Genomic DNA, 24,693 nt, shown 5'->3' with positions numbered 1-24,693 from the left:
CTCTGCAGTCATCTTGCAGAAGATGGAGAGGAACAACCAGGATAGGAACATCATGAGATGAAAGTATCTGCCAGGTTATGAGATGAAAAACAGCTGTCCAATTTTACTTGGTTTCATTTTGTTATTTCATTAGTAGTCAGGTTTTCTTGAGGTTTTTTTTCACATTTTTATTAGGTTTTTGCATTTCTTCCATGATTTGTCTTTTCATGTGCTCTGCTCTTCTTCTGTTACGATTTTAGTTGTTCCTATTCATACGAGCTCTCAATATGTATTAGGGCTTCCATTTTTTTTCTTTGTTGTTTGAAAAGCAATTCTAAGAGTTACACATAAAGTTTTACAGTATGCTTAACTGATTCTGTACCTGTCTATATTTTTCTTTTTTTTTTTAAGATGTATTTATTTATTTATTTGAGAGAAAGAGAGAGAGTTGGGGGGGGGGAAGGATAGAGGACAAGGGAGAGAAAATTCCAAGCAGACTCCATGCTGAGCAGAGTCCAGTGAAGGGTTCGATCCCAGGACCCTGAGATCATTACCTGAGCCAAAACCAAGAGTCGGATGCTTAACTGACTACGTCACCCAGGTGCCCCTATATTTTTCTTGATTTGTGAAATCTTATAGATGTTCTTCTAGAATTTTAATTGAAAGAGATAACAGTGAAATTTTTTTTTATTCAGATATGAATCATCAGCTTAAACATAATAATTTGTAGTAGTCTCCCTTTGGAAAAAATCCAAATTGAAACATGGAGTATATATTTTCTGTGAGAATTCATTCTTTATCTATTTTTGGAAGACAGTATTTTCCAAAAATGAAATAAAGATTTGGGGCATTTAGGTCTGTCTTTTTTACAGATGAAGGTAGAGTGATCACTTTGAATTTGAATATATAACAATCTCAGTGTCCTCTCCACCTTTTCTTTATTGTGGAGAGCTATGGGGCTCTTAGTGAATAAGGTAAATTAAGGCCTCAGATGTTCAGTCAGTCCTTTGATTATGTAGTTCAGGAGGGATTATGCCACTTGATAATAGCAAGTCTACAGCCTTGATAGATCAGAACTGTGTTCTGTGTCCATTACTTAACATCTTAATGTAGCATGTGACATGCCTCAGAGATGATCAGTTGTTTTCATCTGACAGAATATTTAAGTTTGGTGATTAAAAATATAGAAATTTGTCGAAAATCTGACGGCCCCCTGGTTTTCTCTTTGGACAACTTAATAGTGCACATTTTCTTACAGTGGAAAATGAGATAAGCCTGAATCATTCTTGTTTGCACATAGTCTACGCATTGGTGATCATGAAAGCATAGGTTAAAATTAGGGCTTTAAAATTCCAATTAATCATCACAACAACAATGGTATTTTTAAAATAATGGAGGGTGCCTGGATGGCTCAGTGGGTTAAGCCTCTGCCATTGGCTCAGGTCATGATCTCAGGGTCCTGGGATCAAGCCCTGCATCGGGCTCCCTGCTCAGCGAGGAGCCTGCTCCCCCCAACCCCCGCCTGTCTGCCTAATTGTGATCTCTCTCTCTCTCTGTCAAATAAATAAATAAATAAAATCTTCAAAAAAAATAAAATAAAACAATGGAAAGTTCTCACATTTTTACAGCAAATGAAGAATTGGATTAATAAAGTACAATTCATAAATGTGAGGTGATATAATTCTTTGTATTTTAGAAGTATAGCTAGCTTTTCCTCATCTCACTTTAACATAGTAATACATATATATATTCTAAAGAGTGCAACAGGACTAAAGTGTGTGAGCACAGGGTGCTAGGCTCCCACCCAGGCCTCTCCATTCACCCTTGCTCCCTGGAGCAGATAGGTGTCTGTCCCAGCCCTTTTTGCACACATATGCTTAAAGCAGAGATTATTCCAACTCCGTGTAATACAGAAACTTCCTCCAAAATATAGCAAGTCAAAAGAGATTGAATACATACCTCTGGGAAGTCCAGAGTCACAAGAAAAAATTGCCTTTGAAATTTTGTTTAATACTTAATCCATGAACATTGTGAATTTCACTCTGTGATATTTAATTCTAATAAATAAATAAATGTTGAAATGTTTTAAATTACTTTGCAAGGCCTAAAACTGTCTTGAAAGATTTCTCCCACAGCATTTCCTGGGCACTCTTTGACACACATATTGCCCACCACTGTTGAGAATGTTTTCTCTCCTGCTGTTAATGCTTTCAGTACTACATATGCCACGTAATTTCTAAAGAATACATATTTTCCCATTCATAACCGTGCATCTGAATCCATAACAGATTGGTGTCCCAAGCAGACCCCAGAGGACCCAACTTACTTCATACACATGTATCATTTGAAAAAGTTGATTAATTTGTGGTAATTTACATCATAATAACAGTTTTAAAGAATATTATAATCTTTTTTTTTAAGATTTTATTTATTCATTTGTCACAGAGAGATCTCACAAGTAGGCAGAGAGGCAGGCAGAGGGGGTGGGGGCGCAGGAAGCGGGCTCCCTGCTGAGCAGAGAGCCCCATGTGGGGCTTGATCCCAGGACCCTGGGATCATGACCTGAGCCGAAGGCAAAGGCGTAACCCACTGAGCCACCCAGGTGCCCCAAGATATTATAATCTTTAGTAAAATTAAATTTTTATCCTTATTCAGTTGATTTAAAATTAGTTCTCTTCTTTTGAAGAAAAGAATCATTTCATGCTCACTAACAGGATATTTAGTTGTCATGTACTTGATTCATAGAGAAATCAGTAAACTTGATTCATAGAGAATTTTTAAAAATGTTTTCTGGTGCTAAAATATAAAGAGCTGCTTCTAAAGGCTTTGTAAAAACATAAAATAAGCTCAAGGTAGTCAGACTTTGTAGATTTTAGCTGTAAATGTTAGAGTTTACATCATTATTAGTTATCTTGATGAAAATGCTACCCATTAAAATGATAGAGCATTCTTAGAATTTGGACAAAATTAAAATAGTTTGATCATTTAAATCAAGAAATCAAAGTCTGTGTCATCATTATAGTATATTATTTATAAAAGGTGTTGTTATGATTTTCTAAGACTTAAGGCATTTTATTTTAGGGAATAGAGTTCCAGCATTCTATTAAATTACACTCTCCTGGCCTAGAATGTTGGAATTTAAACCATTGATGTTTGTATAAGAGTAAGAATTTCGAACAGAGCTATTACTCACCAGTTTGGAAAACAAATATAGTTTACACTTCTGGATTAAAAATTCTGGCATCAGACTCTCTGGGTCCACATTCCATCCCTGTGGGTCGGTAACTTTACACGAGTTACTTAACCTGTCTGTTTTCGCTTCTTCGTTGTAAAATAGTACTTACTTCATAGGGTTTCATAAGAATTAAGTGAAAAATATATTTAAAGTATTTAGAATGGTGCCATTACCTACCAAGCTCTGTGCATATGTTAGCTGTTGTTATTAATGTGTCCGGGCATATAGCATTTCTGCTCCTGACAGATAGTGACAGGCTTTTGAGAAGCTTGAAATTCATAACATCTAAAACATCTATATTTCTACAGGGGCACCAGGGCATCTGCTCAAGGGGGCAAGTGGGGATTTCTCCTCTGGGCGAGGGCCGACATTTGCTTGGGAAGAGGGCGGCTATTCCTGATTAGCACAAAAGTGCCAAACAGACAGCCTGTGGCTATCTCAGTCCATTTGGGCCTCTGAATACCACAGACCGGGCAGCTTAAACAAGAGCCATTTATTTCCCCCAGTTCCAGACGCTGAAGGTCCAACATCCAGAGGCCAGCAGACTTGGTGTCTGATGAGGTCCCGATTCTTGGTTCATAGAAGTTGTGTCCTCATATGGAGGAAGGGTCAAGGGATCTCTCTCGGGCTACTTTTTGAAGGGCGCCTAATACCCTAATACCATTCACGAGAGCGCCACTGTCCTGACCTTATCCGTCCCAAAACCCCACCTAGGATTCCATCACATTAGGGATTCGGTTTCAAGATGAGTTTTGGGGGGAACGCAAACATTTCATCTATAGCAGCAGTCTTGATAATGTGTAACTTTTTCTGGAAGCCATAAACTGTCCTTTCTCATTTTTCCACAAAAATTGAAGATACACTTGTGTGTTTGTGCACAGGAAGGTTTTAGGACTTGATACTCTGAAAGGTAAGCCTCAGCCAGGTCACCTTGCTTAGCTTCCTGAAATGAAGACATTTAAAATTAGGAAAGTAATTCTTTTAGGGTGGTACATGATTATTGTTCTGCTTTCGTAGGTTCAGGTGCTAAATACCTATAACTTCAGTATCTTGATTATCTGTTAATGAAGTTATTAATTGTTGGTCGAAGCAGCAACTTATTTAATTTCTGAGACCACATTCTCAGAATTATTTGGAATTACTAGACTAATAACTGTACAAGATTTTTAACAGACAGATGTTTTCTGTATTGGTACTGTAGTGGCCAAGTGTTAAAATCGATATCTTTTTTTTTAAAATAATGCATATTGATTATTAATAATTAGGTCATTTAGCATTCTGTTTCTTTTCTTTTTCTCTTTTTCTTTTTCTTTTTCCTTTTCTCCTTCTCCTTCTTCTCCTCCTTCTTCTTTTTTTTTTAGGTAAGCTCTAAGCCGAGCGTGGGGCTTGAACTCATGACCCTGAGATCAAGAGTCACATGTTCCACTGACTGAACAGGCCAAGTATCCCACCAATATTTATTTTCATTTTATTTTCTAGATGAACCAACGAGCCCCAGCATTGATCATGACCTTGCACACATCCCCGCTTCTGCTGTCATCTCAGCCTCCACCCCGCAGGCACCCCAGGCGCCCTCCATAGCAATGGTCCCACCCAGCCTCACCACATCGGCTCCTTTAATTCGCCGCCAGCTCTCCCATGACCAGGGTACGTTTCAGTGAGTGGCTGTGCAAACCATCTCTCTTTCTCACTTTTCCACACTGTGACAAATCTCCTCATTATGAAAAGGATCTGGAAACCGCCTACAGATGTCTAAATGGTGGCTTTTGATTACAGAATCTGTCGGACCTCCCAGCCTGGATGCCCAGCCCAGCTCAAAGACCGAAAGATCAAAATCCTATGATGAGGGCCTGGATGATTACAGAGAAGATGCAAAATTGTAAGTCTTAAGCATATCCTTTTAAATATTTATTTGTGGGTGTTCAGCATGACTTTGACATATAAATACTGAATTTTAATGATTTCTTTTATACTTTTAACTTTATAACATTAGAAATGCAAATTAAAAATAAAATAGTTATTCCGTAATATATTCAGTTGAATTTTTAAAATTAACATTTAAAAATCAGTAATACACAAACATAATGCAAAAAATATTTGTATTAAACAATCATTGCTACTGTAGGCCTCTGGCTACCCAGGTCTCTTCTCGGACATAATTACGTTACTGTTTTCTGAGCTGTTCTCTGCATAAAATCACATAGAGACATTTACACAGGCTTATATGTGTGTGTACATATTCTAATTATTTTTATAAACAAATGATAGATGCCATGCACAGTGATCATGGCGATTATCCAGTGTGTCTATTCCTGGCTCAGCTTTCTCATGCTTGTTTCATTCCCCACCAAATAGTTTTACCAAAATATATTTAACGGTTATTCTATATTCTATAAATAGGCATTTAGACTGATTGAATCTTATGCTGCTGCAAACAATAAATACTTCAGCGACTATATTTGTATATAGTTCATTTAGTGTATAAGAGTATGGTTGGAAGAAAGATTGTTACATCAAGGGTGTGTACATTTTTTATATTAATAAACATTGTCAGCTGCTCTCCATAAAGCTGATACCAAATCACATTCCCACCAACAGTTCCCAGAAGTCTCTGCCTCTCATCAGCCCAGCGTGTTATTTAACATTTGATTTTTTGTAAATCCAATGGTACCACATTATAGATTTTTTTTCTTTTTGAAAAATTTCTTATTAATTGACTATCATTTCATATATATTTAAGAGATATTTATATTTTCCTGTGAACTGCTTGTTCATATCTTTTGCCCATCTCTGTACTGCTCTTCCTTATTGACATCTGGGGGCTCTTTTATTAAAGGAAACTAGCTCTTTCCTGAGACGAGTGTTGAAAGTCTTTTCCCAATTCAGTATTTTTCATTAGATTTTCTTTTTTTTTTTTAAGATTTTATTTATTTATTTGAGAGAGTGAGTACATAGGCATGAGTGGGGAGAGAGAGCAAAGGGGGAGGGAGAAGCCGACTCCCTACTGAGCAGGGAGACCGACACGCGGCTCCATCCCAGGACCCTGAGATCATGACCTGAGCGGAAGGCAGCCGCTGAATGGACTGAGCCACCCAGGCACCCTTCATTGGAGTTTCTTAAGTTTTTTTTAAACTGTACAAAAATGTTAAACTTTTTCCTTGCAGTCAAATTTAGGATATTTTTTTAAATGGCCTTCAGATTTTGAGTCATATTGAAAAAGCCTTTCCTCCCAAATTACAGCAAACTCCTTCTGTTTCCTCTCAGATTTATGCTTTTCTTTATCTGTGTGTGTGTGTGTGTGTGTGTGTGTGTGTGTATTTATAACTTTGATTCATCTGGAGTTTATTTTATTCCAATTAGTGAGATAAAGGGCCGACTTTGTGTTTTCTAATGTCTCGCAGTTTTCCCCAAAGCATCTATTGAATGTTACATTTTTCCCACTGATACTTCATCTTTACTATATACTAAATTACTAAATGTACTTAGTTTTATTTTTAGCCTCCATTCTGATCGGATGATTTATCTGTGTACTCATGTACACCAGATTCTTTTCATTGTAGTGGTTTTATAATGTCTTTACTATTGACCATTCTCTCATTACTTCATGTTTTTTTCTAAATTCTGGCTGTTTCTGTTTATTTTACTACTTGAATTTTAAAGTCAATTTTCTAGTTCTTAAATTTTTATGGATATTTTTAGCAACACAGCGTTTTAATTTATACAGTTAAGGAACATTGACATTTTATGATTTTTAACCTTTCAAGGAACAGTTTGTCTTTTTTATTCATGTTTTTCTATCGATTTTCTGAAGCTTCCGTTTGATGATGACTTATACTCCAATAATAGCAGTTCTTCCCAGACCAGCTACACACGGGAAGTTTGTGTGGAGCATGGCCGCGGCAGTGGTCCAGACTAGCCGGAATTGTTCCGATGATGCAGAGTTGAGTTTGTGAGCTCTTTTAGGCTTTACTTCTTCCTCACTAAAAAGATGACCAGAACAGCCGCATTTCAGGGTCTGCTTCACCCTGCACCAACCGCACACTGCTTCCTGCAAAGATGACAGGACTGTGTGTTTTCCTCCTTCCTTCTCATACCCCCTGATATCGAGGCAGTGAGTGAGGCTCCTGTGGCTCCCGCACCCAGTTTCCCACAGTCCCAAACAAGGGAAGCTTTTGATCTTCAGAGAGCAGTGCAGTGCAGTTTGATCTGAGATATGCCATGAGTGGTCTCCTCCCTCCCTGTATCCAGCCTTTCCTTCACCGCATTTAAACCCCCCCCCCCCCATCTTCATGTACACGGATCCATCGCCGCCCGGAGTTATAGGTGTCTCCTGATCGTGCTGGGGACGCAGTTTGCTTATCTGTTTCTGGCTGTCGTGTTTGGGGTGCTTTAAAAGGGGAGGGCAGTCACATCTTGCAATCCTAAATTCCCTAAAATGAATTTTGAATTAAAAAAATAAGTCTTGGGCGCCTGGGTGGCTCAGTGGGTTAAGCCTCTGTCTTTGGGTCAGGTCGTGATCTTGGGGTCCTGGGATCGAGTCCCACGTCGGGCTCTCTGCTCCTGCGGGGAGCCTGCTTTCTCCTCTCTCTCTCTCTGCCTGTCTGTCAAAAAAAAAAAAAAAAAAATATATATATATATATATATATATATATATATATATATATATATATAATAATAAGTCTTGGTGCGCCTGGGTGGCTCAGTTGGCAAAGCGACTGCCTTTGGCTGAGGTCATGATCCTGGAGTCCCCGGGTCAAGTCCCGCATCAGGCTCCCTGCTTTGCAGGGAGTCTGCTTCTCCCTCTGACCCTCTTCCTTCTCATGCTCTCTTTCTCTCACTCGCGTTCTTTCTCAAATAAATTTTTAAAAAATCTTTAAAAAAAAAAAAGTCTTTGTCCCCTAAAGTTAAATTGTTTTGAATAGTTAACGCAAACCTATCTTCAGAAGCCCTAAGCCTTTTCAGTGGCAGCAGCTGGTCTCATACCGAAGCATCCCGAATGCGGTTGGCAAGAGGAGTGGTGGGACCGGACTGGCCCTGACGACGCTCTCCCTGCCGCATTATCCATCATTATTAACATTGTGGAGCCCTTAATAGAGCATTGCAACTGGGGCGCCTGGGTGGCTCAGTGGGTTAAGCCTGTGCCATCGGCTCAGGTCTTGATCTCAGGGTCCTGGGATTGAGCCCCACATTGGGCTCTTGGCTCAGCAGGGAGCCTGCTTCCCCCCCCCCGCCCGCCAACCCCCACTTGCCTCTCTGCCTACTTGTGATCTCTGTCTGTCAAATAAATAAGTACAATCTTTTAAAAAAAAAAACAGAGCATTGCCACTAGGGTTAACTAATCATTTATCCTAAATCTCAATGTTTAGCCCAAGTAGTTTTTTCTTTCATCTAAAAAGAAGGATAAAATCTCCCACTTCCTGCAGAGACAGTTTCAGTTTACCAGATGCACTAAGGAAGCTTGGGCTGTGGAATCCAGAGTTTAAGTACTGATACGATTCGCTCGTTTCCTCATTTGCATGGCACGGTGAATATTTACCACGGTAATGGTGAAATGTCAGCTTATCACTGACAGGTTACTAGTAATGTTCAGATTGTTTTTACTTCTTCAAGGTGTGTCATGTACTTACTGCAAACACTTACATGCTTCTTTCCAACAGGTCCTTCAAGCACGTCTCTAGCCTGAAAGGAATCAAGGTTGGTATTCAATATTTGTTTACGTATCAGCAAATGATAAATATTTCTGTTTACCTTAGATTATTACTTTGGCTCATCATAGGGAATTATTTCTGTTACCCTATACTCTGTCAGGTTCAGATACATTTGGAAAACATTACCTGTTAAGTGTTCTTTTCTAATTTCTAAACATACGCATCAAGTATATAATACTTTACACACATAATGCTAATTTTTCTCACTTCCTCAGTCAACGGCCAAAGATCTGACTACCCAGCAATCCTGTATATGTCGTACGCGTGCGTTTCTCTCCTCAGAATTCCTCTGTCAGGCCTCGCCTCCACCTTTCTCCGTGCTGTCCGCCCCTGTCCTGCCCATCTTCTCCTCCCTTGTACTTCATTGAAAATTTCCTTGTTTTACGTTCTCCAAAAGTGTCAGCCACCTTCATTTGTGCCCGCAGTTTCTGCCCTCTTTATTCTTAGCCCGAGTATCTGTACTTGGAACGTGATCCTGCAAAAAACCTACTATATCACATTTCTTCTTTGATTCTATCGCTTTTCACTTTCTCAAGAACCCTCTCCCCTCTGCAAAATCGCTCTTGCCAGTGGCTCGTTCACCATCACAGAGGCACATTCCACCGTGAACTATATATTGTTTAAAAACCTCCCTTAAATCTACATCCCCCTCGATTTCCTATGCCTGTTTTCTCACAGCAAAACTGAAATTTTTGAAAAAAATTGTCTGTCGTGTCCACTTCCTCACATCACGTCTTTGTCAGCCCGTGCACACCAGAATGACAGTGCTCACGCCAAGGCGACCAGGTCCTTCAGGCTCCCAAACTAACGGTTATCTTCGATTTGTAACTTCTTTGACCTCTCAGTAGTCTCCAGCACAATTTCCCACTCCCTTCCTAAAACATTTTCTTCTGCTGGTTTCCATTTCTGCCTCTGCCTAATATTTAAAGGGGTGGAATGTCTTGAACTGGTTCCGACCCTCTTTCCTCTCTGTCTGCCCTCATTGCCAACATGATCTTAACCAGGGTCTCTCAGAGTTTACACCGCCAGCCTTGGCCTCTTCCCCAAGCTGCAGCTCAGGTAGGCTGACGTCTTTATGGGGGTGTTTAATAAGCGATCACAGTTTAATGGCCAAAGAGACCTGGGTTACCCCCAGACAGGATTATCTACCAGTTTTCCCCGTCTCACGAAGGTCACTTGCCCCAGGTGTTCAAGCCCCAGATCTGGGCATTAGCCTTGTGGCTTCTTTCCCCCGCTCTCTCGTAGCAAGTATTACCCACTCGACCTTCAGGACACACCGTGAAGCTCTGCATTCCTCCCCGACCTCACTTAAGTTAACTTTGGTCCAGGCCACCATCGGGCCTCACCTGGATCCCTGCAGTAACACCTCTTCTTGGAGAAGAACCCATTCTCCAGGTGGCAAGCGGGTGACCTTTGAACTGGGACCAGATAATATTGTTCCTCCGATTCATCACCTGATCACTTCCCATCACACTTCCTACCAGGTCCTAAAAGACCCTAAACAGTCTGTTCATTAGCTGTTTCACTCAAACTGAACAGCGAACATTTAAAATGAGAATGGGTAAGCAGCACTGGGGTGGCTCAGTCAGTTCAGCATCTGACTTCGGCTCAGGGCATGATCTCAGGGTCCTGGGATCGAGTCCCATGTCATGCTCCCTGCTCAGCCAGGAGTCTGCTTCTCACTCTCCCCCTGCCCCCCGACCCTGCTCATGCTCTCTCCCTCTCAAATAAAATCTTAAAAAAAAATGAATAAAATAAAATAATAATGGTAAACATACTTAATCCCTAACTATACATCCTCTCTGAACTTTTCTTTTTCCTGACCTTTCATGGATGGCCCCTTTTAAGATTTTTCCTCCACATTTTCATGTTTTAAAAATTCTTTCTTCAGGAGGCCTTGCCATAGCAGCCCCAACTTCGAGCCACGACTCCGTCATTCATTACCGTGTCTCCCTGTTCCTCTCCCAAATGGTACTAATCGCAGTCTGATCATTTTCTTGTCTTTTTCATTCTGATTTGTCTTTTCTCACTAAAATATGAGCTCTTGAAAGCAGGAAAATTATACTGTTTCTGTTATTTTTTAATGATTAAAAATTCCTGCAGACTTTTAAAAAAATGATGGTAGTCAATTCACTGGTTTTTTTAAAAATGAGACCAGAAATTTTTCTAATGTAATTGGTAAGGGTAGTATTTTTTTCAAAAATAATCCTTCCTTTGGAATATTAAAGATTTTTTTTTTAGCTAATTAATTTCAATGTGCAGACGTTGATAAAGGAGAAAGCTGGTGTTTTACTGTATTTTCTTGGCCTTTTGTGTAGATGGTAGACAGCCAGAAGTCATCAGAAGACTCTGGATCCAGGAAAGATTCTTCCTCAGAGGTTTTCAGCGATGCTGCCAAGGAAGGGTGGCTCCACTTCCGACCACTTGTCACCGACAAGGGCAAGGTAGTACGTTTTCTCAGCGGCTGTGGGTATATGAAATGCAGTCCCTGTAAAACAGCACATGAAGTCTGGATAGACAAATGGCAAATTACCCAGAAGAGAGAAGAAAATATCACTTCTCGATAGCTTTTTCTGCATAAAGGAAGTAAAAATTTTTAAATTCTAATCGATGATTTAATTTTATATTTTTCATCCTGTGTATCAAGTGCAAATAGAATATACAGCCCTATATTTTGCCAACAAAAAAGAGAAATCAGGGTATTTAAGAAGGAACTCAGCTTTTCTTATTAAATAGTTTATTAGCCATAGATTTTCCCAGAGTCTTCCTTTAGGGAGTGGCAGTTCTCCATATTAATAATTTAAAATTTTTAATTTAGCTTGTCCCAGTTTTTCCTTTTAAATTGCCTGTATAATTTGCTCCTTTCACTTTATTTTATAATATTGGGTTATAAAAATGAGTATCACAATATTTATATGCTTCATTAAGTAGATTTCAATACAATAAAAACTTTGCCATAAAATTGCTTACAATATTTAGGCAGATAAGTTAAAAAAATTTTTTGATACTGTCAAAAGAGTCTAATTTTTAAGAAAACCCAACATGCATATGGATATTGTTGCCTGACCATATAAAGTTGATCAGTTTTGTTAGTTTCATTCATTACTCATGCCTGTTGTTTTGGAATCTCCTTATGTAGTGTTTGTCAGTTGCATGATCTGGGGCTTGTCTTAAGCCTTACTCTCACTCAAAATATTTTTTTTTGATGGATTTTTTTTCTTATTTTCTATTCTCTTAGCATTTTTATATATTTTATATGTTTTGCTACTCTTCTTTCACCTTACTTTATTCAGTTTATCTTATTTACTTTGTTCATGAACAATACAACAGGTTTTTGGTTTTTTTTCCCCAGCCAGATTAAAATTGATTTTGGTTAGGAATACCTTGCCCAGCTTGGTTTCTGCTCCAGTGTTTGTCATTCCTCTCCTAAGAAGCGGGTGCGATCGCGAAGCAGACACCCGCTCTACCCGCTGCGTGTACACGTGCGCGCGCGCGCGCGCGCACGCGTGTGTGTGTGTGTGTGTGTGTGAACAGTGTTGCTTGATGTGTTTGTCCTGTCCCCGAGACCGAGCCAAGCATGAAGTGTCCCCGAACTGTTCCGTGTTTTCCAGCGAGTTGGTGGAAGTATTCGGCCGTGGAAACAGATGTATGTTGTGCTTCGGGGGCATTCGCTTTACTTGTACAAAGACAAAAGAGAGCAGACGACGCCATCCGAAGAAGAGCAGCCCATCAGTGTCAACGCCTGCTTAATAGACATCTCTTACAGCGAGACCAAGAGGAAGCATGTGTTTCGGCTCACCACGCCAGACTGCGAGTGCCTGTTTCAGGCCGAAGACAGAGACGACATGCTCGCGTGGATCAAGACCATCCAGGAGAGCAGCACCCTCAACGAGGAGGTGTGTGTTCAAAGGGATGTAAATAAAACCAGACTCTTTCATCACTTTTTCTTAGGAAGACTGAAAGAATCTGATACATTTAAAAAAAAATTAAAATATGCTCTTTTCCCTTGAAAAATTGATCAAAAGGAAAACTCAGGTGTACCTGTTTTATATTATTTTCACTTATGTGGGATCAGCATTACTGAACTACAAAAGTAGATAATTCGTATATTTTGCTTACTTTCTCAGAAGCAGGATCAGGACTAGTCCTGGTCATTACCTTTATGACTAAATCATTGCAGATCTGGTTCCTTATCTCAAAGACAGGATTATTGTGGGGCTTACAGTGTAGTAAAGAAACTTACCAGAACAAATTACTGTGTAAATGCAAAGAGATACAGATACGAGGATTTTCATTCACGAGATACGCACTTGAGAATATAATAGAGCCTGCTGTCAGACAGTTCTGGCTTCGAAGAAAACTTGCATTGTCAGAAATCATGCGAAAAGCCAATTTTTCTTTTTATTAAGGAGTGTTTGGGGACTTGAGAGTTTCTGGCTCACAGCCATCGAGATATTTTTTTACAACAGGAACTTCATTGGTAATGTAGTATCTCTAGCATATGTAATTATAAATTTGACAGAGCAAATTCCGCAGTGATTAAGTCTAGCTCTTGCTCAAGAGTATCTTTTAATATCATTAACACAGTTTTTCTTACATGTTGTTCTCACTTCTTGTGCTCATTGTTATGACAAAAAAAGCGCGCAGTGTTCTCTTCCCTTAACTCATGGGACAGGGACACCCATGTTAACTGTAAGGTTGTGCAAAATATGTTCTCTAATATAGTCATTCCAGTTATGTCCAATTCAAATTGTGAAAACTTAGGTCATAGGAAAAATAACTGTGCCCTTTTTCTCTGATAGTTTACACCCCTGCCTTGTTTGTGGTTAAAAATAAACACCACATCTGTGTCAAATCAACCTTTGTTCTCTAACCAGCACTGTAAAGAAGGCATCGGACATGCATGTTTTCAAAGTAAACAGGGAAAATAAGAATGTTTTACATGAATAAGTCTCAGCAACCATATGAATGTGTCCTGTTACTGTCATCACCATTTTGCAAACAAGGACACTGGCAAAGAGAGGTTATGTAATTTCCATAAGGTCACACAGCTGTTAAGTGTCAGGGCCAGGGATTTAAATCCCGGCAATCTCAGTCTAGATCCTAACCCTATGATCTCTCAGCTGATAGGTAGGAAGAATATTTGAACTGAGATTGTTTGACTCCAAAGCTTATATCTGTAAATTTTATTGTTCGTTATAATCAAAATGAAACAAGTAAAAAAAAAAAAAGTTGATGCTACATGTCAATGTATAATTGGAATCAGTAGATAAAAGTCATCACTTCATGATGAAATCTGAGCTTACCATATAGCATATTATAAAAGCTAATCTACTGAGGTTGAAATGCCCAGTTTTGAGCTTTTTCTCTTCTGATAATATCAGTGCCGCTTCTGACACTAAATGACCCTCTGTCTTATTGCTCCTGTAAATTCATCATTAACAAATTTTGACAGTATTTTTCCATCTTTTATCCAACTGTCTTATTTTGAAATGCTGATCAGTCCTTCTGGGATTAGAGAGAGAGGAAAAAAAAAAAAAAAAACAACTGGCCTGCTGCTTCCCAGTCGTTTATAAAAAAATGTCACATCAGTAAGTTTGAGCACCTGCTGCTTGCTGGTACTATTCTAGGGATTGTAGGGGTACAGACAAAAAACAGAAAGCTCTTTTGGCAGTGGATGGGGGGTACTTGGATCATTTCTTGCAGAGTGATATTGGATGATGATGTGGAACAGTTAAACAGTTACAGTTAAACAACTCCACTGACAACAGTTAAACAACTCCAACAACAACAGTTAAACAACTCCACTGAGAGTCTAGGGGCTGAACGGGCTAAACAGTGCGATACAACAGAGCCTCAGAAGAGTAGGGATCCCGACTCATGTTTCGAATTGACTTTCTAATCTTACCTCCTGTTTACTCTGTAGGACACTGGAGTGACTAACAGGGATCTAATCAGCCGAAGAATCAAAGAATATAACAGTCTGATGAGGTGAGAATCCCACGACGCCTACAACTTAATTTGGATGTAAAATGCCCTACAGTTTTTAAGAAATGTTCATTTCTTTCAGCAGCAAAGCAGAACAGTTGCCAAAAACACCTCGCCAGAGTCTGAGCATTCGGCAGACTCTGCTTGGTGCTAAGTCAGAGCCAAAGACCCAAAGTCCGCACTCTCCCAAGGAAGAGTCAGAAAGGAAACTTCTCAGTAAAGGTACTGATAGTAGTGTTCTGCATAAATTTAACAAAGACGATGGTTTAAAGTTGGGATTTTAAAGGTATTTCATGGGGCGACTGGATGGCTCAGTTGGTTAGGCATCCGACTCGATTGTGGCTCAGTTCATGATCCCAGGGTCCTGAGATGGAGTCCTGCATCGGGCCCCATGCTGAGCGTGGAGCCTGCTTAAGATAGTCTCTCTCCTTCTCTGTCTGCTCTTCCCGGCCACTTCTGTCTCTTTCTCTCTCTATAAAAAAATAAAAATAATAAATAAATAAATAAATAAAGGTATTTTATGTTTTTCTGTACCATTTCTGCTGACCTCAGCCCAGTGCGAGCTAGCTCAAAGGTCACCTTGGGCCCGGTCTAGGCTATTGGGGCTTTCCCTTAAGGTGAGTCTTTGTCTTGTAATAAAGATGAAATGAAGGAAGATATACGTCTACATAAAAGGCACTACGGATTTAATGCAGGGGATCCAGGCACTGTTACTTTGAGATAAAACCATCATGTTTCCTTTTGCTAAAATCTCACTAGTGAGATGTCACGCTGATCCTGTTTTCTTGACTGTTTTAAAGAAAACCATAGTACAGATTGTAAAAGGGTAGAAAAGCATAACTGATTCCGAATTAATTATATGGGAGGTTAAAAGGAATGCTATATTAGGAAGAGAATATAATACAATATTTTTGATAAATATAGGATCTGTCATTTATAGTACAGGACTCTGATGTATATAAATCTTGATAAAAGACTCTTAAAGTCATGATTTAAACATGCTTGTTTCCATTTTCTTTCTCTTTTTTCTTTTTTTTTTTTTTGCATAAAATCAAAAGATGATACCAGTCCCCCAAAAGACAAAGGCACGTGGAGAAAAGGCATTCCAAGTATTATGAGAAAGACATTTGAAAAAAAGCCCACTGCTACTGGAACATTCGGTGTCAGATTGGATGACTGCCCACCAGCGCATACCAATAGGGTAGGAGACCCCAGCCGCCCGGACTTCCTACGGTCATTAGTTCAGGTGTAGGCCTTACAGGACCTGAGCACACAGCTCCTCAGATGACACAGAGTATCTGTTAATCTGATGAGTATCTTCCTCTTCATAGCAGACCCAACTTCCCTGAGCATTGCTGACGCATAAGGCCGTGTTGAGTAATTTCATCTATAATGCTCTTTTTCTAACATATTGACTCTGAAATAGAGTAATGATTCGTCCATTAGGAATGTATCTGAAATGGTAAGAGTTCATTTTCAAATCCTGTGTGTTTCTGCTTGTAGCACCTTAAAAGAAGGATGAGAACAAGAACCTGATTAAGAAAGTATAACACATGTAAATGTGCGTGTGTGCACGCACGTGTGTCTCTGTGCGCATGTGCGTGTGTATGGCGTCTGTGTGAGGATTCGTGTCATGAGTCGCTTGATGTTATTCTCTCCCCACTTCTCCTTTGGACTTTACTCCCCTTTGTTCACCGGTGCTGCTCCCACATTCTCTTTACTTCAGACTTGCCTCATTTCCTCTTCGATGTCCATCTCCCTGTCTGGACCTATGTGTTCTCCTCCCACTGTCCCAGATCTCTCTTGCTGCTTCTGCTCTATGCCCAGCTCTGCAATCAGTGTCTCTCTTCTGCATTTTCTCTCTGTCAAATAGCAGAGATGTATGTATTTTGTCTCAGATGGAAAAGGGCCTCTTAGCTACGATATGTATCTACTAACAAATAGAAACATTTGTGCTGTATTAAATAAAATATTTATTTCTTGTTTTGCAGTATATTCCATTAATAGTTGACATATGTTGCAAATTAGTTGAAGAAAGAGGTCTTGAGTATACAGGTATTTATAGAGTCCCTGGAAATAACGCAGCCATTTCAAGTATGCAAGAAGAACTCAACAAGGGGATGGCTGATATTGACATACAAGATGATGTAAGTGTGTTTATTTCTGTCTGAATACCTGATCTGTGGGTTTTTTCCCCCTTTGATGGTATCGACTACAAAAACGCCACGTTTCTATTTTACCCACCTAGAAATGGCGAGATTTGAATGTGATAAGCAGTTTATTAAAATCCTTCTTCAGAAAACTCCCTGAGCCTCTCTTCACAAATGGTGAGTGAACTCCCACAAAAGATACCAGTTGAAACAGTTTAAAATTACGTTGTTGGAAAGCCAAAGAATATTGATATTTTGTCAAAGGAAGCTGGAGATTTTGTTTAGTTGTTACTTCTCTGTAAAGCCTAATTATGCCTATTTTTTGTCACTCGGATTTTTTTTCTTATGGATAAATTTCAGTGAAAAATGAGAATTTATAATGTTACTTAGGTTCAGTAAAATATAAGTTATCCTATTCATCCATATTTGCTTGTCAAGTTAAAAATATATTATTATTCGCTCTCAAAAGTCTTCAGACATAATAAAGTACAATTAGTAGAAAAACATTTTTTCAGTCAAGCCAAATATTTAACTTATATAAGACACTGTTCTTGATGTTGTGGTTGGGGGATAAAAGAGAGTGGAGACTAGAAATACAGGATGATACTCTCAGAGAACTCACATTTTAAGGGAATTTTATTTGATGATAAGGCTTGGAGGGTCATTAAAAATGGTAGCTGTTTTGGAGACTTACATTTCAAAGGCCATTTGGGGTCATCCCTACATTTAAGTTTTTGTATTGGATTTTGAAGCCGAACCTTAAAGGAAATCTCGATCACAACTCACCTAAGCAATTTGAGATAAACTTGTTTTATTCTTCTTATTGTTGTTGTCAGATAAATACGCTGATTTTATTGAGGCCAATCGTAAAGAAGATCCTCTAGACCGTCTGAAAACATTAAAAAGACTAGTAGGTATTATTTTATATTTTTGGAGGTGCAACTGAAATTCAGCCTCTAAATCCATCATGAAAATAATATGTTTCAGATTCACGACTTGCCCGAACATCATTATGAAACTCTGAAGTTCCTTTCCGCTCATCTGAAAACAGTGGCAGAAAATTCAGAAAAAAATAAGGTGTGTAAAAGTACATATTGAAGAAGCATGCTTTGGGGGCTTTAGTTGAAAAGATACGCGTCATTGCTTCACGCCAATTAAAATCATGGTTATAATTCAACAAAAACTCTCAAATACACACTGTTAGCCAGTGAACCCCTCTAAAGATCACTTTTCAAAGCAAAAGATCCCAAAATATCAGTTGTTACCATTTTCACTTGATCTTAGCCAAAAGGCCGAGAAGCGATCAATTGTCACCATTTTGAAGACATTTCCTTTTCTGTTTATCCAGCAAGAAAAATGAAGTCAAAAATTTTACTTCCTTTATTTTTCATCTGTCCATTTGCCGTACTTTTGTGCAATGCAACAATCAAATTGTACCAAACAGTATACAGGGAAGACTGACAGACATGTTCTTTTTTTGTTTCGTTCCGTTTTAAGCAGAGAGGACCTTCTTGTTTGTTGTTTGTTTGTTTAACAGAATCACATCGCCTTTGTCAAACACCAAAATGTGTTATCCCTTAATATTATCTATTACTCAATTCATGTTCAGTTTTTCCAGATTGATTTCAAGAAATGTCTTTTCATCCCTGTTTGTTTAAATCAGTATCTAAAGGTTCACACAGTGTGTTCGGTTGATATGTTATAATCTTAACTTTGTATCATTTTATTCCATCCTTGATGGTTGTTGCCTAAACCAATCATATCTTTAGAGGTTGCAAAACAATGATTTTCTGAATCTCAGGCATTACCTAAAAATATAGAAACAAAGTCATTTTGGTGTGTGGAGAAGAGAAAAAACAGAATACCACAAGCTCAGGAACACTGCTGTCACGTTTTCCCTAAAGGTCATGCCTGCTGAAGGTCGAGCAAAATGCATTCATTCAGGTCAGTTTAGCATCTGTCATGTTCCAGAAGACAGTTGCTCACAGCTGTGTTAAGGCTGGGGTTTGAGAATGGGATCAAACCCTATTACCTGCATTTGAGACGTTTATAAGCAATGTTAATAATATCCCTTAGATCTCAATTTTCTCAACAGTGATAGGACATAAAAGGAAAAAGGAACAAAAGAGAATGAGAGAAAGAAAGAAAAAAACAGTATCAGTTAATGGTACTGTTTCCAGAAGTTCATCTAGAAAATTCTCAGTATAATTGTAGCTGAAATATTTTCTAATTATTTCAGCATTTCCCAAAGTGCATTACATCATTCATCACTTTTGCTGGACGTCAGCAGTCCAGGGGACATAGCATCTGATGGTCTCATTAGTTTAGAAAGCACCAAATTAAGCAAAATATAAGTTATATAGTGTTACATAAACAATGTAATTTTTATAAACAAAAATTCTTTATTGTAGAATTTTTTCGTGGCTTTACTGTATTAACTAACACTGTGACTACACATGTGGGATGTCTTTCCAGAAGTACAGAATTTGCCTTAGGTAATTAATGAATAAATAGATAATGAACTACTTATGTTACCAGCTTTAGGTAAGAGCCAGCTAAAACGATATACCCACATAGTAAATATGACTGTATACACATAGATAATAATGTGTGCAATTATTAGTCTACAAAAACTGAAACGAAATCATAGTAGAGAAGAACCCAGTAAAAATTTTGCAGCAGAACTTTGAGGTGGACTTGATTTTCTGAGCCACTTTTACCAGTGCAGATTTGGGAATAAGATGACATCCTCCAGCAGGAGAATAAGAAACATGCCTGTGCACCCAGTTCAAGTCAGGCCTTCCTGCCGTCAGATTTTCTTTCCACTAGGTCAACTTGCTCTGAAAATACTGACTTTGATCACAATTTCTCCTTATATCTCTTGTCGTGAGCACAGTGTAATGATGCATGTGTTATGGTAGATGACATATTTGATGCAGAACAGTTGCTTCAGAACAGGAGATCTGTGCATTTTCTGCTTTGCACCATACCTGGAATATGTGTGTGTACACGTGTGGGCATGTGCGCGGCTCTCCCAAAACAGGATAGTAGTGTGCTTCCCTAAACCAGTTCGACTTTTTGAGTTCTGCAGTGATTTATTTTATTTATTTATTTATTCATTTACCCCCTGGTTAAAGCTATTTGACATTTTAATCAAATCCTGACTTCAAAATATTACACCAGATACTATAAGATACAACAAAGGAAAACAAAGGATCTATACCTTTGATAATTGTGTAATTAAACAAGGATTACAAAATACCATAGAAATGAATGTCCAAACATAGAAGCATGTTATATCGAGGTGTTCAGATTGGCACAAGGATAAGCAAAGAGCTTTGGAAGTTTTTGTTGAAGTAAAAATTGGTCAAAAAAATAATATTTCTGGACATTGGGTTTTTAAGTATTAGTACTTTTGATGTACCATGGAGACAAGTTTGGAAAATGTAATATGTCTTTGAACATTTTTTTCTAGTTGTTTTTGGGTTGTTGTTTTGTTTTTTGTTTTGTTTTGTTTTGTTTTGTTTTGTTTTAGTTTTTGAGGGGAAGAGGGTTGCCCTATTCTTTGTGAGGTTTTTTTCCCTTTGATTTTAATATTTTTGTCAGTTAATGCAGCTCTTGTATTACTAGTCTTGAAGCAGATCAATTGCTTGCAATCAAAGACTTCATGGAAAAAATGAATGCCAGTTAAGCACAGTACATTGTCATTAAAGCAGGAAAAGGATGTTAAGTGTAGATTAGCTTATAGAAAGCCTAACTAGGAAGCATTAGTTTTTTTATACACAATCAGCCAACCGTTCTTCTTTGAATTCTTTTTCATCAAAAGAACCTTTCAGAAATAAAATGCCAAACACACAATGGGAATTTAAGCCTACTTTCTTAAGAAAAATTCTGATATCTTTCAATAACATCCTTTGTTCCAGATGGAACCAAGAAACCTAGCGATAGTTTTTGGTCCAACTCTTGTGAGAACATCTGAAGACAACATGACCCACATGGTCACTCACATGCCAGACCAGTACAAGATCGTAGAGACACTTATCCAGCACGTAAGTTCAGGCTTCATCCCATCAAGAAAATACTTTTCTTGTGAGCAGCTGGTGTTTGGTAGGGCAGAATTTGGTTGTAATTTTTGTTTTCTAAGAAAACTCCTCCCCCCAGTATTATCCTCCAAAATATAGATATATTATGGGGTCCTTTAGTTTCTCTTTTCACCTTTTTTTATTTTAAATTTTAGCATGACTGGTTTTTCACAGAAGAAGGTGTGGAAGAACCTCTTGTAAGTATCGTCCGTCAGCCTCCGTACTGACTTGTTTTCATTCGGGACACAAGCTCCTGACCCAACAGCGTCAACTTCCTGCTTTGTATGCAATTGTCCGCTTTGCACCCCGGAAGCAGGTCTATAGCTCCTCAGTTTCCGGTCAAGTGAAAATACAAGTATGATGCTTATTTCGTAGTTCATTAATGACATGTAAACAATGTAAAAAGTCAAGCACGTGTGCTCCACTCAGTAAATGTGTCTTTTACTAAATGTTGTTTGAATTTTAAAGAAATGATCTTTGAAGAGATGATGAAGAGATCTTTGTTTATTAACCATAGACAACAGTGCAGGAGGAAAACACAGTAGACTCCCAGCCAGTGCCCAACATAGATCATTTACTCACCAACATTGGAAGGACAGGAGTCTCCCCGGGAGATGTATCAGGTAACTGTTGCCTGGGCAGTATCGATCTCTAGGTTAAGCTAAATCCTCGTAACACGAAAGAACGAAATCAATCATAAGTAACAATTCACTATGATTTTTTTCCTTTTCTTCTCCTTTTTTTTTCCCCCCTTTCTACTAATAAAAAAACTGAATCTTCCTTTTCTGATTGATCTCAATTATCTTCCAGTGACTCTAATGCCCTTGGCAGTGCATGGAATTGTAATGCTTGTCAGAATGGAAATCTGAGGGAAATGAGCATGCAAACCACTGTTTTGTTCTTTTTTTTTAATTCACAGTTTCCATGTAATAGTCATCACAAGGTAAAACAGATACATGCTGCTGAATATGTGGTTGCTGTGATGGCAGAAAGTATGATCGAGACTGTATAAGTAGTTCTTATTCTTGAGCTAGACGTTCTGTTTAAAAGCAGCAAGTGAAAAATGTCGAACTGCTAATGGGCGCCATTTTCATAAATACAGCATATCATTTGTCGCTGCAGATGTCACAGTAGAAGTCGAACCGATTTGACATTTTCTTCTGTTCTCTCTTGCCGCCCTAACGTGTGGTTAAGTAGCAGTTTTCATAGGCTCTTTTGCTGACGATTTTCTCCCGCCGAACTGTTGCACTATATCTAGCATGTTATTTCACACGCTGTTCTCCCTTTGTCTCTAGTTCTTGTTTGAGTCCTAAAGGGTTTTTTCAGCACTTACTGACACAGGCAAATCTATACTGATGTTGCACAGGCGAAGTGGGAGGAGTCTATCACACGGTAATGTCGCTAGTGGATTCTGTGGTGGCCCTGATGGACAGCTGGAGCTGTAGGAAGAAGGAGGACTGCTGTCCACACTGTAGCTGCCTTGTCTGCAGAAACCCCCGATTCTTGTAAATGCAAACACGGTTGATCTGTGGTGTAAATTTTCTCGTAAAGATTATTGTAAACAGATCAATACTACTTTCTTAAAAGTTTTTCTGCTGTTTCTTGTTATTTCTGAAGCAGACCGAGAGGAGAAATAGCATGGTATGGTCTACCAGTTCTTAAAGTCATAAAGCATTTAGCCATGTGTTCAAAGGGGCGTGGCATGGGGCTCAGCTCATTAACCTTGAAAATCAATTTCCCTCAACTTGAAAGACAAAATTTCCCAATTGGTCTTCTCCTGACTAGTGCTAGCCCCTTCCTACCCTCTTTATACTTGTATAATCTGAGTTTTTGCCAGACAGTGAAAATTATGGTCTCCATTTTTCCATTTCCATAATAGCATTTGTGATAGATAACTACGAAACTGGTAGCAATTGAACCAAACTAGTCAAAAGGATCCCTGACTGCACAGATGTGAAACTGGGCTCTGAAGGCCAAAGATCAGCATTATTGAAAAACCAAAGTGACCTGGAAGCAGGGTTTCCTAATGCATCCAGATGCATGCAAATGTATGCTTACAAAATATGAGTCTGACAGTCTGACAAAAATCAACGTAAACGCACCGAGTATGAGTGTCTCGATTTGTAGCTAGGACAGCCAACCATCTTGAAAGTTCTACATTGTGTATCAGTTTCACATACAGGATGTGGCACATGGTACAATTCTTTAAAAGGTCTTCCAGCTTCTTTACTGCGAGATTTAATATTTAGAAATCTTGATAAACACTAGTGTTTCTGTTTTTGTTTAGTACAGGGCTCCTTTGCCATTCCTCTCATTGAGCTGATTCTGCCTACAATTCACAGCATCCTTTCATGGCGGTGGCTTTCTGTGGTGCAGTTTGCATCTTTGTGAGCTCTGACTATCCACTGTGTTCTCGTTTTGTTTGAGTTTTGCTTTCTCATTTCGTTCTGTGCCTGTCTTTTCCATAAGTTTTGCATTGTTTGTTGAAAGCAGCAAAGATTGACTGATACTGACCATGTTTTGTTTAACTTCTCACAGATTCAGCTACTAGTGACTCGACAAAATCTAAGGTAAATGGTTTCATACAATTCTGGACTATCTGGCAGTGGGGGAGCTTCCTTCCGGCTGATTGTTAGGACTAGGCTCCAAGCGCATCCCTCTCTGTGTCAGATGACACAGACCTACAAAGTCTTTGAGAGGGAAAAATGAGTTCGCAGACTGTGGTAGAACAAGGGATCGTGCGTCGGAATGTTGGGTTTCTCTCGGCATAGTTTAGCCTAATACAGAGGAGTAGACCCCTGTTTCTTAAATTCTTAAATCTGAACATTTTCTCACGTACACAAAAGCAGAGAGAATGGTATAATGAGTTCCCCATGCAATCATTATCCATTCTCAACAATTAACATGTGGGTGGCCATCTGGTTCCATGTACATTTCACCCCCACTTCCCTCCTCCTAGACTACCTTGAAGCAAATCCCAAGCATCATGTTTCACCTGTAAATATTTCAGTAGTAATACAGTTTTCATTATCATTACACATTCTTATGAAAATATATATTCTTGCCTGCCTTTCAGAAAAATAAGTAATTTTACATAATTTGTATTCTGTTGACACCACCAATTACAAATTTTGAGTAGCTCTTGGAAGTTCTTAGTCTTAGAAGGGTTTTTATTAATACAGTTTGTCCAAACTTTGATCTGCTGAGATAGTAGCAGCTAGAATTGTCAATAGATTTCTTACAACATCGTTCTATTTGGAGGTGAGACATATATATCATGTTTAAATATCATAGTGAGGTTGTCTATGATTAAATTATAATTCTTGCAGGAGATTTTACAAAGTGTTCCAGTCATATCATTCATTATCACTCACCCTGTATTTTTTACTGGCTTTTTGCCCCAACTTTTTATTTTGAAAAGTTTTAAACCTAGAGAAAAGTTACAAGGATAATAGTTAGCACCCAAACCTTTTGCCTTAGATTGTTAATTTGGTCCATCTTGATATATATCATTTGAGGAGGGGGAGGTGACTATTTGAGAATTACTTATA

General features: G+C 38.7%; 1 protein-coding gene across 3 annotated transcripts in view; it reads left to right on the top strand.

The window, feature by feature from the left end:
- The window catches only part of ARHGAP21 (Rho GTPase activating protein 21), a gene marked incomplete at its 5' end in the record, with an annotated part of 131,899 nt that overhangs the window by 103,196 nt on the left and 4,010 nt on the right, over window positions 1-24,693 (top strand). For 2 of the 3 annotated variants that reach the window (XM_080810704.1, XM_080810706.1), the window contains 16 exons: window positions 4,694-4,861; window positions 4,991-5,093; window positions 8,872-8,908; window positions 11,241-11,366; window positions 12,534-12,818; window positions 14,849-14,913; window positions 14,993-15,132; window positions 15,969-16,111; window positions 16,902-17,057; window positions 17,159-17,237; window positions 17,897-17,970; window positions 18,048-18,137; window positions 20,984-21,109; window positions 21,298-21,339; window positions 21,660-21,765; window positions 23,681-23,712. In XM_080810704.1, coding sequence (XP_080666830.1) covers window positions 4,694-4,861; window positions 4,991-5,093; window positions 8,872-8,908; window positions 11,241-11,366; window positions 12,534-12,818; window positions 14,849-14,913; window positions 14,993-15,132; window positions 15,969-16,111; window positions 16,902-17,057; window positions 17,159-17,237; window positions 17,897-17,970; window positions 18,048-18,137; window positions 20,984-21,109; window positions 21,298-21,339; window positions 21,660-21,765; window positions 23,681-23,712 — 1,772 coding nt within the window. The remainder of the gene's footprint in view (window positions 1-4,693; window positions 4,862-4,990; window positions 5,094-8,871; window positions 8,909-11,240; window positions 11,367-12,533; window positions 12,819-14,848; window positions 14,914-14,992; window positions 15,133-15,968; window positions 16,112-16,901; window positions 17,058-17,158; window positions 17,238-17,896; window positions 17,971-18,047; window positions 18,138-20,983; window positions 21,110-21,297; window positions 21,340-21,659; window positions 21,766-23,680; window positions 23,713-24,693) is intronic. The other variant, XM_080810705.1, reaches the window with a different exon arrangement.

The sequence above is a fragment of the Martes martes genome (assembly GCF_963455335.1).
Source record: "Martes martes genome assembly, chromosome: 8".
Classification (NCBI taxonomy): Eukaryota; Metazoa; Chordata; class Mammalia; order Carnivora; family Mustelidae; genus Martes; species Martes martes.
Note: the sequence above shows the minus strand (reverse complement) of the source record. Positions and strands in the feature narration are given on the sequence as shown.